The sequence below is a fragment of the Rhinichthys klamathensis genome, unplaced genomic scaffold, assembly GCF_029890125.1.
Source record: "Rhinichthys klamathensis goyatoka isolate OS25496 unplaced genomic scaffold, OSU_Roscu_1.1 h1tg000180l_1, whole genome shotgun sequence".
Taxonomy (NCBI): domain Eukaryota; kingdom Metazoa; phylum Chordata; class Actinopteri; order Cypriniformes; family Leuciscidae; genus Rhinichthys; species Rhinichthys klamathensis.
The window spans coordinates 2,458,971-2,473,808 of NW_026606708.1; the positions used below are offsets into that span (position 1 = coordinate 2,458,971).

Here is a 14,838-nt window from a genome sequence, read left to right on the forward strand (position 1 = left end):
GACCAGAAGTGAAATCTGATGAGTTCAAGAGACCTCTAAACACATAAATCACCAATAAAAAAGCACTTCACTCAGATTCACTAAACAAAATAAGAAATAAAAGTATCACATTTTCATGAAAAGGTACTTGCTAAGCCTATTTCTTTCTACAGTATTTGTCATTGAAAAAGAATCAAAAATGAGACCTTTTTAATATTTTTTTTTTTTCACTTTGTTCAGACAGCAATGAAACTAAATAGAGAGCAAATGGAGACTTCAGATTCTCAGGTTTTCCTCCATTCATGAATATGGTATATTTAAATAATCTAAATGTGTAAATGTAAAGTATTATTTTTACATCATCACTTTGATAACAGTAAAAGAGTGCATATGCACAGTGTTCGTATTTTGGTTTAATATGTTAATTAAGAAAGAAAATATCGAAAAAAATGGGATACGTCATAAAGGGCGTGGAAATGGATTGAATACAATATGTCAGGAGATATGGAGTGGGTCGGAGATGATTTTTGACCACTTCATAAGTTTGTTTGAAGTTTTTTCGTTTTGTATAATTTGTACCTTAATTTCAATCGATGTTTTGTAAATCAATTATCTAGATTTAAATAAGAAGAAAACTAACAACGCTTGGTGGAATGAAGTGCGTAACAAAACACAAGCCCACTACCATGCTTCCGCGTCCTTGAGAAAAGGCCGAAACACGGTATATCGTTTTCGTTTCTGAATTGCGTTGTAATCCATCCGCACATTATTTTTTCAGGGGCCTTCAAAAAAGTGGTGGGGACATGTCCCACCTATCCCAACCGCAAATTACACATATGGTAAATTTGGTTTATTTACATGATTTTAGCATGTTAAAAAAATCACAGTCTAAAGTCTTTGCTTGCTGTTGAAGAAATATATTTTTTACCAATAAATACTGGGCTTAAGGCAAGATAAAACAGGCAAAACCATTGTTTTTTCAGGCTCTGGTCAATTTTGAGATTCCATAACTTATCTTTATGTCTATAGATTTCAATTACAATACATATCTTTAAAGGTTGTTTTCAAATTCAAGTTTTTTCTCCTGCACTGAGCCAGAAATCTCCACTTCAGTAGCACTTGTATGCCAAACTTTCCAGTTTTATTCCTATATATATTCTGAAGGTTTTACAGATATCATATACCTGATGATATAACATTTTAATCCTTAAAACAGGTGAAAATGCTTAGGGGTCATAAAAAGAGATTAAAAACCTTTGAATCTAATGTCAACAAAATGAAACAAGAATTTTTAACCTGGCTTTGTCCAATGTTCAGATTTCTGTTTAGAAAATGTATGCAAATTAGAGCAGATTATTAGGTAATGCATCATTTGCATATTTAAATAACATTTCAGAAAACTTGTAATACAAAACAACTGTATTAATGTACTGTGATAAATCAACTGGGGAAAGTATGGAGACATCTTTTAGTTGAAAGTTTTAACCTATTCACCTGTCTTGCCTTTATATAAATGAAAATAATTAGTCTAGAAAAAAAATCTTCCAGCAGTCCATTTCTTTTCAAAAACATGATTAAACATTTAATAAGTTCCTTGGAAAGGGTTTTGAATTTTACATTAACTCTGAGAGCTACCTTTCTGACCTGCACTAAATTAACACCTCACTCAAGACATGATTCTTTCACTCAATCACAGAAGTAAAAAGTGAATTCATCACACTCTCTGAAGCAGGATATGTTGATTTAACAGCCAGAAGGGTAATATATATAGTCCTCTCTATAAAGAGGAAAGTGAATGAAACATGTACTGTAGCAATGGGAAATCCATACAAAGGTCTGCTTTCAGCGTCAATATTAAAGGTCAGAGTCTGATGGAGAAAAATAACAAAGGTGAAAACCTGACAGAAAGCAGTTTGAGTGTGAATAGAGTGATCTGACTAGGTGTGAACTGAACGTGGCACACAGGGTGATGTCAGAGCGATATGGATTACTCTAGTGTGAAAGGTCAGCCACATCTTTTTGGATAGTCATAGATAACAGTCCACACACTTTCTGACCTCTCTCTTTTTTATTTTTTCGGCTTTTGCCATATTTATTTTTGACCTTAGTGACAAAGAAAAATATATTATATCCCCAAACTTATTTCCCCTAATTCCTTGTAAAAATTATTTTGTCTTGTTTTCCATTAAAAATATCTAAACATCCTTAAAGGACAACTCCGGTGCAAAATGAACCTCGGGTGTAATAACACATTGGTACAGACTAAATCGTTCCCTGAGATTTGTTTTCATGATAATCGAATGTAAAGAGTTTTATCTCTAAAAACAGTTTAGCTTATAACGCTAGTATATTGGGCATCGAGTAAGCAAAAAGAGATCGCTAGTTAATACCATTAACAAGGCTCAAATTAGCCCCACACTAACACGGCAGCATAATGAGTGTCCTTACATGCAAATCGAAGCATTGAGAACTTTGTAAGTGTATAGACAGTTTAATAAGAAGATACTTTACACAGACAGTACAGCTAGCGCATACGCACATTCTGTAATACTAATCTTGAAACAATACCACATTTGTTTTTTGAATGTGATTGTGTAAAGGAGTTCTGGAAAAAAGTAGCCTGGCTTATTTTTTCTACTTATTACAAACTCTTTACTTTTGAGGTTGTGAATGTGCTGTTTTTGATTTGGGACTCTGGGTTAAAGGAGATGGATGACAGATTAAAACTACTTACTTTATGTGGTATGTTTCATCTTCATAAATGTAAAGTGACTGACTCTAAGCCCAATTTTACACTTTTTTGTGTTGATTTAAAATTATTTTATGACTCTCTTTGTTTATCAGCTAATAAGAAAGCTACTAAAACTACTTTGTTGCTCAAAGAAATTATGATTTCATTATAAATTACCTCCTGATTGTCGGAAGATTATTATTTATCTATTTCCAATGCTATTTATTTCTAATTACTTGTATTCATTTTGTGTATTTGTAGTTTCTGTGCATGTTTTGTGAACTTTTATTTTGATTTTTTGTAGACTATCCCGTATCTACTGCCTTGCTTGATTGTACTGTTATATTTATTTTATCTTTTGTGATTGATGCATGTATCCCCTGTACTTTGTGTTCATTAGAATAAAAAAAAAAAAAAAAAAAAAAAAAAAAAAAAAAAAAAAAAAAAAAAAAAAACAGCTAGCGCATACAGACAGCAGCCATCTTGGAAAACAGCCTCGATCAGTCAAACCACGAACACGGTGATACGTGAGCTGAACTGTGACTTGGAATCTCATATGGTCCGTTGTTTCCGGAAGAAAGCACTGAGCGCATAAGAGAAGCACTGAACGCAACAGAGAAAATAAAAAAATAAATATAATTTATCTTATCTTCAATATCTACACGTACTGTTCGCTCACCTTCGTGGTTCGATTGATCGAGACTGTTTTCCAAGATGGCTGCTGTCTGTATGCGCTAACTGTACTGTCTGTGTAAAGTATCTTCTTATTAAACTGTCTATACACTTACAAAGTTCTCAATGCTTCGGTTTGCATGTAAGGACACTCATTATGCTGCCGTGTTAGTGTGGGGCTAATTTGAGCCTTGTTAATGGTATTAACTAGCGATCTCTTTTTGCTTACTCGATGCCCAATATACTAGCGTTATAAGCTAAACTGTTTTTAGAGATAAAAGTCTTTATATTCGATTATCATGAAAACAAATCTCAGGGAACGATTTAGTCTGTACCAATGTGTTATTACACCCGAGGTTCATTTTGCGCCGGAGTTGTCCATTAAGATGTAAAAGTTTGAGGTCAGTAATAAAAAAATAAAAAAACACAATAATGCTGTTTCTTTTCCGGCTAGGATGCATTAAATTATTCAAACAATTAATCAAATGTGACAGTAAAGACATTTATAATGTTGCAAAAGATTTCTATTTCATATAAATACTGAACTTTCTATTTATCAAAGGATCCCGAAAAAATGTATCATGGTTTCCACACAAATATTGATAATAGTAAGAAATGTTTCTTGAGCACCAAATCATCATTTTAGAATGATTTCTGAAAGATCATGTAACACTAAAGACTGGAGTAATGATGCTGAAAATTCGGCTTTGCCATTACAGGTGTAGTGTCTGGACTGAATCAAGGTGATCGAGTCAGCTCAAGGCCTCAGCGAAGCTTTTAACTTTTGACTTCTTCATGTAAATCACACCCCTGGCTCCAGTGAGTCTGTACCCTGGCAGATGCTAAACAGAAACACCTTTAAAGGTGCCCTAGAATTTGACATTGAATTTATCTTGGCATAGTTAAATAACAAGAGTTCAGTACATGGACATGACATACAGTGAGTCTCAAACACCATTGTTTTCTCCTTCTTATTTAAATCTCGTTTTTGAAAAACACCCCTGAAAAATAGGCGAATCTCCACATAACACCGACTGTGGCGCAACAGTCGGGATCATTAGTATGCACGCCTCCAAAAATTTGCATATGCCAGCCCATGTTCAATGCCAGGCAGAACTGCGCAGCCGAATCATCGGAAGTTCTGCAGGTGAAGAAACAAGCGAGGATCACAGGGAAAATGGCAGATCATGGAAACAAATGTTATGTTCAAGGCTGTGCAGGGGATGTGAGGACTTTTCATACCCTTCCCACAGAAAAGAAATGTCAACAGGCGTGGTTGATGTTTATCTATAATCGGATAACGTTACCGCAACAGTTTAATTCGAAGTTGTTCGTTTGCTCTGCCCATTTCAACACGGACTTATTTTCTAACCTGGGACAATATCAAGCAGGCTTCTCTCAGCGTCTTATACTGAAGTAGGAGGCAATTCCAACTATATTCCCACAAGCGATAAGTAGTGATTTTATTAACGATAATTTACACTGTGTTATCTAGATCCAGCGCAAGATCCTAGTACAGTAACAAATAGCAAACTCCAAGTAACGAGCATACATAACTAAATAGTATGACAAAGTATTTACGCTGAGGTTAATATTTCTTGCCTGTGTTGTCATATAAATCTACAAAATAATACTGTAGATACATATGTAAATTCCCTTTTGTCAAATAATTTTACTTTCGTCTATTTCATCAACAACATGTCAGGGGCTAACTACGTTAGTAGTTGCTCAAAGATAATGTTAGCTCACTTGATCCTTCTAGCTAACGTCACATTCTCCACCACATAAGTTGAAGCTATATATTTATTTGACAAGGCATCTAACGTTAGTCCATTTGTTAGTCCATTTGTTTCACTGAGCCCACAGTGAAACAGCCAATCAGAGCAGAACTCCTCATTACTATTCATGACCCTTCCAAATAAGGTAAAAACAGATCATTTCATTCTAGGGCCAATTTCTAGAGTTGAAAATGGACCTGTAAAACCATTTTAACATTTTAAATGCCCTTAACCCTCTGGGGTCGGCAATCACGCCGGCGTGATCTGCTCGCTTTTTTCCTTATCAGTGCAAAAGAGACTCAAAATACTCTGTTGATTTTGATCGTACATATAAGTGTTATACATCAATCGATCCTATTAAGTGTCCATTTTTTTTGTGGATACTCACAATAAAAACAAAGTGTTGTGCTTTTCGCCAAATAAAGAAAAAAAAAAAACATGATGCGAGTTCTGCGTTCTCTCTGTCAGTGAAGTCAATTCTGAAACGCGTCCTAAGATTAACTGTAACTCCGCGAATACTTGTCACACAGGCACGAGAGATTTTTCTTTATGAAGCTTGAATTCTCTTCTTTTAAATGAAGTAATTTATATAAAAAACAAATTCTCAGTTTATGTAATCCGTTTGAAACCAAGGAGGTCCAGTTTTTTCTTTCTCCCCTCATTATTTTTAATGAGTTGAGGCCGCCACACCCCCGGCGCTATTCACATGGTAAATAGGCGATCTATGCATCGCAAACGCGGCACGCCCCCCGATCAATGCCATAACAACACGAAGTAACTTTCTTCATCAGAATCAATGAAAACGTAGCGTAAGTTCCGCCAGGAAGACTCAATTGTTACGTCATGTATTACCTTCTCATCTATCCAATCGCGTTCTAATACGTGAAGTATAAAAGATCCTTACTTACACTCGTCTGAGTTCGCAGATGCTGACGCTTTCACTTTCCACCATCCTCCCCACCTCCACCAAGACGGTCTTCGCTCCATCCTTTCCACCACCACCAGGTCGGTCCCTTCTAAAACCCCAAGGGGGGGTCGGCTGCGCCCCTGCCTTCATCTTCAGGCAGGATATGCAGAATCCGTACCCTCAGATCGCGAGTTATGGACGGGCCCTACGCCAAAGAACTTTATTGCATATATGGCTTGCTGGGCTGTTAATAAAATGCATTATTGTACAGTATCTTATCTCCCGAGTCTTTCTGGTAGAACTGATAGTTCATCGCGTTTTGAGGATGGCAGCACGCTACTCCTTCAGAGGATTATGGACAGCAGGGAAAAATTCACCTTTTCCTCAGAGGAATTTGAAACTTGGACGACGAACGGCTGCATTTTGAAGAACGAATTGACCCCGCCGATGATACAAGCTCGGAGTAAGTTGTTTAGTGTTATATAATTCCTTTTCTGATCATAGAGCTCAAATGAATTTTCATACTATATTTTGCCTAGTTTTGGCTAGCTCTTAACATAGGAAATATTACCTATAGGCTCGTGTAAACTTTTTGAATAACTGCTTAGGTTATAATGATTTTGTGAAATATATCGATCCGCAAGTTTTGCTTGAGTACTTCAGTGGTCTAGTGGCAGATCTTTTGCCAAGCGTGTCAGAGGTTACGGGTTCTAATCTCTCATCAAAACCGAATATGTTCATCAGTGGTTACAGTCTATATCAAGCAGTTGTGTGCCTTTTATTTTGTGATTTCACCGGAATGAATAGTGTCCGCCGCAACGGCGATAGATTGAAGAGCGCGTCCGAGTGAAGACTGCACGCGCGCCGCCACAAGATAACACTGTATCAATGACACTGATAGCAGCGGACACGAGCGCTTAGCTTGAGTTCAAAAACAAAACATTTTAGCGCTAGATCTCTTATTTAAGAGCGGACTAAATGAATGCTCTGCTAGTTAACTGGAGATGTTTTATTTGTATTAGGTACATCCGTGCCTCAATGTTTCCAAAAGTGGTGGGTACAAAATGACTCATGACGAAATCTGGTGGGGACGCGTACCCACCGCCCCCACCGAAATCGACGCCTATGCAAATATGTGATACTGTCTAAGTAAATACAATATATTTTTTATATATAAATGTTCAGTTTTGGTTAGTCTATTACCCAGGCTGCCAAGGCAACTGCAAAAGGCTGCAAATATAAATGGACAGATGTCAGCATCAGTGAGATGTCCGCTAACTTACCTAACTAACCATCAGCCTTCAGAAATCATTCTGATATGATTTTTTTTTTTAAATCAATGTTGGAAACAGTTGTGCTGCTTAAATAAGCCACATACCCTCTATGTAGATATCAGAGACAAAATTATTGGGCATCTTTAAGTTCCGTGGTGACTTTAAAAAAAAAACACAAATAAAGGCCGACTCCACTCATAGGTATAGACATAACCCATACACACATAAAGACTTGGGCATGTCCCCATGTTATATTAGCCTACTTATGATTCTTTAGTTATGTTAGGGTAATTTTAAATGCTTATATTCATATGGGAGAATGTTTCACTCCTTTAATGTCTTCACATTTGGTATTAAAATGTCCCTCTCTTTATGCCTTAATTATTGATGTACAATATCTTACGATAAAATGCATTATATTAATTTTTAAGGTTTAAGGATATACAAAGAAATAAATTTCAGGTAATTTCAGAAAAGATGTGTGTGTATTGATGTGTCCTTATAAGAGACGTACACTAGAACATCTTCGCTCATTTTGCTTATTTCTTCTTCGGATGAGACAACACTGTCCTGACTTTCCAGCAACTCGCTTTCAAGTAAAACCTTTTTGTAAACATCCCACGAACGACTCAATCTCTGGAGGAATCCAACTAAGCTTCAGCTCACGAACGCCTTACTCAGCAAAAAAAAAAAGCAAAAAATGCATTTGATTCTTTGCTGGCTCTCAAAGGTTAACTGTTTGTGATATCTGCCATTCTTTGATCTTCTCTCTCTTTCTTTCTTTACTTTTGGTTATTCTGTGTATAAACATCCTTTGTATACAAGTTTGTTGTATGTATTCGTATAGTTCCATTTATTGAAACCATATAAATAAACATCACAATTGAACCTTTTCCACATAAGCATGGCTCAATAAGTCTAGAACATGTATGCTAACCACTAAGTCTTTTGTCCTTCTCTCTTACGTAAGCTGACGTGAATTTCAAGCAAATTATTATTCTTAAAGCAAACATTTGTTTTGAAGAATAATGTACCACAGCACAAGATCGAAGATTAATTCAAAAGCTGAACAACAGTACTAGCAATTGTACTATCCACATAGACTACAACAGTAAAGAACACTTTAAGGAAGAGTCTGTTGTTTTCTGAACCTTATCTATGAATCAATTCATAGACCTTATCATTACTTACTCAACACTACAGTCAGGTTGCAAGCCACAGCTTTCTTTCTTAAACCAACTGCTGCCTAATAAGTCAATGAATATATAATGAATGAAGATATCTTCAACAGGAAGAATAACATCTCACCTCATGATCTACAAAAATATAAGAAAGCCTTAGAGACATCTAGGCAAATATTTATAACTATACAATGTTTACTTTTCAGTAAAAAAAAAAACTTATATTAATAAGTTTAACATAAATGAGCATATACTCTATCATTCAAAAGTTTGGGGTTGATCTGTTTTGTCTCTTATGCTTATCAAGGCTGCATTTATTTTCTGTTGGCGCCAATAGCTATGTAGGCAGCGCTGACATATAGCGCCATTGCGCTTGGGGCAACCCGAGTTCGAGTTCCTGGTCAACTTTCCCGATCCCGTCCCCTTCTCTCTTTTCCCACCTTCCTTCCTGTCCACTCTATACTTTCGTATCCTAATAAAGGCAAAAATCGCCCAAAAAAAAAAACAAAAAAAAAAAACTTTTTTTATATTTTAAGATATAGCCTAATCTATTCCTGTTATGGCAAAGCTGAATTTTCAGCATCATTATTCCAGTCTTCAGTGTCACATAATCCTTCAGAAATCATTCTAATATGCTGATTTGTTGCTCAAGAAACATTTCTTATTATTATCAATGTTGAAAACAGGTGTGTTGCTTAATATTTTTGTGGAAACCATGATTTAAAAAAAAAAAATTCTTTGATGAATAGAAAGTTACAATGAACAGCATTTATTTGAAATAGAACTATAGGGATTATAAAATGTCATATATAAATGTCAATTTTGATGAATTTAATGGATCCGGTTACCACCCCTATTAACCCTCTGGGGACCAAGGGTTTTTTGGGGCCCTTGGGATGTTTTGACATGCACTGACATTTGTGCTTTTTTCAGTTATTTATAAACATGTTAATGGCAAAGGTGTAAATTCACTCTATATAGCACAAACGGGGCTACCATAATCTGTGAGCAACATGTATGTACATGTTTGTATTTTTGAGAGAATATTATTTATGCATGGTTATTGAAAAACTTAAAAATAAAAGTTTATGAAATAAGGCCACAAAACACATTGATTATTTCTTCACAAGACTTTTGAAAATTGTATCACATAGTCTAGAATATTTGCTCCAAAACTATGTGAGAATCATCCTGACTACTCATTCAGATAAGTCAATAAAGTCTTTTATAATGTGTTTGACGTGTTTAGTGTGAGAAAGCTTTATGCAAGGAGGCGTGATCTCTCATTAATATGTATGGCATTTCACACTTGAGAAAGACAAAGACCCTCCCATAATGGCCCTATTAGGTGCTATCAGGCCCCATTACGAGGAGCCTTGCACAATGAATGAGGAGATTTAAAAAAGAATGGCTTTTAGATTGTTTGGATTTATTTTACAACACAACATAATCCAAAGATACACAACAAAGGACAAAAAAGCACATTAGTAAACACACTGATCTAAAAACAGAGGCTTGCACAGTCACACAGCATTGTCCCATTCCTGAAACATAGTACATACCTGTCATTTCCAAGGTGTTTGATTTTTCATTACAGTCTCCTGTGAATGTTGAAGTCAGCAGGACTGATATCAAGAGAAACTATATGGCTGCACGACTTTGGGCATGCATTGTAGATTTTTCTGGTTAAAATAGCTTTTTAATTGTAGGCTATATATATATATATATATATATATATATATATATATATACACACACACACACACACACACACATACTGCTTAGAATTAGAAGTGAACACACCCATGCTAAAGTTGACTAAAAAGAGGAATAAAAAATCTAAATGCCTCAATTAAAAAATGAGGAAAACTCTAACCTTTATGGACGTGAATAATGTCCCTGAATTCTTTGTGAATGAATAATGTATCGCAAATAATTAAATGTTCTTCTTTAAAATACAGGGTGCATACCTCTGGACACTTCTATCCCCAGAAACTCCTAACAAAAGCTGATGTCTTTATTTTGAAGCTTATTTGAAGCTTATTTGATGCTTATTTGATTTGAAAAACTTTATCCAAAACTAGTCAACGAAATTTTGTCTTTTATTTCGTCTGTAACAGTGTGTATCTGTGCGTTCATTCATTCATTTACACACACACACAGAGAGAAACATGATTCACATTTAAACAGTATGCTATTTTTCCGTTTACAGACACTAACGTTATTCTATATCGCGATTAGAACAAAGCACAGCCATAAAACACTTACAGTTCTCAGCTGAATCTGTTGCTCCTCCTCGAAGTGAAACCAGCACTTCTGTATTAAATGTCCCAGGATTATTCCTCAATCATAGCCGCGCAAGACGAATCTTAATCTGACTAAAAAATATAGTGCGTTTACAGCATTTGCCTGGGGGCGTTTATCTATTTTGCAAATGGCCTCAACACATTATCTTATGAATAGCGCGCTCTGCGAGTGGGTGTGAACAAATTAACGATAATGAGCTGAGACAGGAGAAACTGTACTTCTCTTTAGTTTCAGACAGATTACATTGCAGGAGAATATTTGTTTTAAATGTGAATTGTTTTATTTAAAAGAAGAAATTTAAAGCGTTCTTTAGACGTATGTTTCATGTTTGTATGATAAGTATTAGCGGAGTTTCCGTTCATTTTCCAGACATGTTTCAGAAAGATTTTTGCGGAGACAGAGTGAGCTGAAAGCGCACCCTGTTTACTTTATTTATTTAAAAAAAAAAAAAAAAGGTTTTGATGTTAATGTGAGTGTACACAAAAAAAGAAGACCCTCTATAGTTTATAATCATGTATTGATTTTATTTATATGACCATAAATGACGGAGTATTTTAAGTCTATGTTGCTGCTATGTGAAAAAAAAAACGCGCGGGCGCGTTCTTGGTCCCCAGAGGGTTAAAATTAATTAAGTACTAATTTCTTTTAACCTCAATTTATTCAATTCATCACCACACCAAACAGACAGGATACATCGCTATACCTTTAAAAATCAACCAGATGGAGGTATCTTAATAAGCAGGATATTATTCAAACCTTGGATTCGGACATGCCCTGATGCCTTCCTACTTCCAGATACTGCCTGTCAATGCAGCTTTTTTTCCAGTTTAGGACAAAGCCTTTGAGTCAGGGATAACAGACAAAGAGGGGCAAGCAGGTCATACGTCCTAATGCCAGATATATCAATGGATCAGACCACAGTATAAGGTCAGCGGCCCTGAGATGTTTTCCCCAAAACTGGCATCCGAGCAGAAGGCAAGCCTTTCATCAGAGCAAACTGAAAAGGACCTGGCAACCCCTGAATACTGATTACAGTAACTACAACAATAGCCGTGTTTGTTGTTCTAGTTTAGTATTTAAGGGGTTATTCGGGTCTTGTTTACAGGAACTCTTTCCCAAAGCTGTTTGATGAGCTGTTTGACGCCATTACAATGATAACATCCTAGTGGCTTCAGCAAGATTTTGACCTTTACATCCGCTGAGAGTGTTTACAAAAATTACATGTTGTGACGCTGAGATTTCAGAAGCATTTTAGAACAAGCTAAATACAGTACATTAGCTTACATGAGGGTGAATGTGTGTATTTTCGCCCATACCCTGCTTTGATGTAGTCCAGGAACGTGTGTTCGGCCTCCACCGAGAATGAAAGCATTGTCACCTGGGTAATTGAGCAACAAAGAACAGATGGTTTACAACAGCATATGCGCACAAACCACATCTGCAACGAAACAATCCATCATGGCATTATGCAAAGACTCTCTTCTCTCAGCTGTCAGTGCCACACAGTCTTTTTCATTAGTATTGTCATTAGACAACCAGGATCTTTCCATGTTGGGAGGAAGACAGGTGATGGACTATTCATTTGAGTTTTGATTAAAATCTCAAAGCCAATTCATGGCAGTCAATGCGGAGAGTCTTTGTGGATCATCAATCACTGTTATCCACCCGGACCTCCGATATTACTTCCTCACTGCTCTCCTTATCAAAGTGTGAAACAGAAAGCACTATCCAGTCAAGGGACTTGGATCTCAGATTGTCAAATAGTTTATCTGAATAATAACCAGACATACTGAGCCCTTGTGGAATACAGCTGGACACATATATTTAGTGTTGTAAGAATGCAGTTAATTCAATGCAAAACATTTAAAATGTTGTCTTGGCATCAAACTGAAAAAAATGTAGTTTAAAGGTGCTGTATGTAAAAAATTTTTGGACTGTACTAAAGCATAAACATATCATAATATGTTTGCAGATATTTAGGAGACATGCTAAGTTCACATACTCGTTTATCTGATAAACAATGCTATTGCCAGTTATTCTACTTTGAATTGTGCGTTCCGTGTCGGAATGCCTGTTTTTGTTTTGGTATGTGCGATGCCGCACGCTGCCAGTTTAACCACTACTATTTCCACACCCCCGGTTGCCAGTTGGCGGAAAACACAGCATATTGCATATTCCAGACCTAAAAGAGCCCCAGCATCCATCTAAAAAACCTCTATGAACGGGAGCATATTAAAATGCGGATAACTCAACAACTTACAGTGTGTAAGTCTCCTCGGCTTTCATTGTTAATTGGGCTCTCTCCTGTTGCGTGTCTTCAATCTGGCAACCTGCTTGAGCATCGAGTCTGAGGAGGGGGCGGGGGAAACAACTCTCTCTAATGTTTTGAATTTGGACTGAAGTACCCATTTCAACCACTAGCTGTCAATATTACATATTGCACTTTTAAGATGAAGTACAAAAATGACTAAAACTAAAATTGAAATGAAAATAAATGGAAATATTAAAAAACAAATAAAAAGCAGTTTTCATTTTAATTTTAGTTTAAAGGATTAGTTCACCTCAAAATGAAAATTTCCTGATAATTTACTCACCCCAATGCCATCCAAGAAGTTCATGTCTTTCTTTCTTCAGTGGAAAAGAAATTAAGTTTTTTGAGGAAAACATTTCAAGATTTTTCTCCACACAATGGACTTCAATCGCAACCAACATGTTGAAGTCCAAATCAATGCAGTTTCAAAGGGCTTTGACGTGCTTCAAAGGGCTGTGCACGTTCCCAGCTGAGGAATAGGGTCTTATCTAGCGAAACGATCGTTCATTTTCTAAAAAAAAAATAAAAACTTTATATACTTTTTAACCACAATTGTTCGTCTTGTGCTGGTCTGCGGGATTACGTCATCTATCTAAGTTATTTGTCTGTGTACTCCGGTTCAAAAAGGCAGGGAAGGGCGAAAAATTCCATCTCATTTTCTCCCGTTTTCTCCCCCAACTTCAAAATCGTCTGACATCTTTGTTTTAATTTATTATTATTATAAAAAAAATTTAAAAAACGTGACGTTTCCAACGTGATGATGTAATGCCTGGCGCGTCGCCGACCAGCACAAGACGAACAATTGTGGTTAAAAAGTATATAAATGTTATTTTTTTTTAGAAAATGAACGATCGTTTCGCTAGATAAGACCCTATTCCTCAGCTGGGATCGAGCACAGCCCTTTGAAACTGCATTGATTTGGACTTCAACATGTTGGTTGCGATTGAAGTCCATTGTGTGGAGAAAAATCCTGAAATGTTTTCCTCAAAAAACTTAATTTCTTTTACGCTGAAGAAAGAAAGACATGAACATCTTGGATGGCATTGGGGTGAGTAAATTATCAGGAAATTTTTATTTTGAGGTGAACTAATCCTTTAAGTAGTAACTAAAAATATAAAAATAAACCTTAATAAAATATTACTTTTAGTCAAAATATAAATAAATACTAAAATCAGTGTTTCCATTCATTAACTAGACTAGCAGCCCGCCCGTTTTCATAATGAACTGAAAATATATTTAAACTTCTCACTGTAACATAAAAGGTCTTTAACGTTGTGTTTTCCGCCAAAATAAAAGCATACATGTAGCGTAAAATGAAATAACATACTTATTAACATATTTATTTTACAGTGCATTTGTTTCACAATTTATGGCTATTACTGTCCTAGGAATAATAATAATATACTATGTTAATATGTTTATAATATGTTTTCCTTTGTTCAATTTGCACACTGAACATGGGTTGGAGCTCTTAATTTTGAACTCTCAAAGTTCAACAGATTGATGAATTTAACATGTACAAAATTTTCTTCCGGTGGAGCATGTCCCTGGACTATCCTAGAGGGACCGAGGTTCACCCCCCACAGTCTAACTAAATCCTGTAGAAAAATACTAAGATAGCCCTGTTGCTAAAGACAGAAAAGCTTTTTTTCAGAGAACATATCTTGAATTGAGTTTTGTTCTTATTTTCCATTTGCA

General features: G+C 35.9%; 1 protein-coding gene across 2 annotated transcripts in view; it reads right to left on the reverse strand.

Moving 5' to 3' along the window:
- Positions 1-14,838, reverse strand: part of cpne5a (copine Va) — a 128,742-nt gene that overhangs the window by 21,826 nt on the left and 92,078 nt on the right. For both annotated transcript variants that reach the window (XM_056261011.1, XM_056261010.1), the window contains one exon: positions 12,146-12,207. In XM_056261011.1, the coding sequence (XP_056116986.1) occupies positions 12,146-12,207 (62 nt within the window). The remainder of the gene's footprint in view (positions 1-12,145; positions 12,208-14,838) is intronic.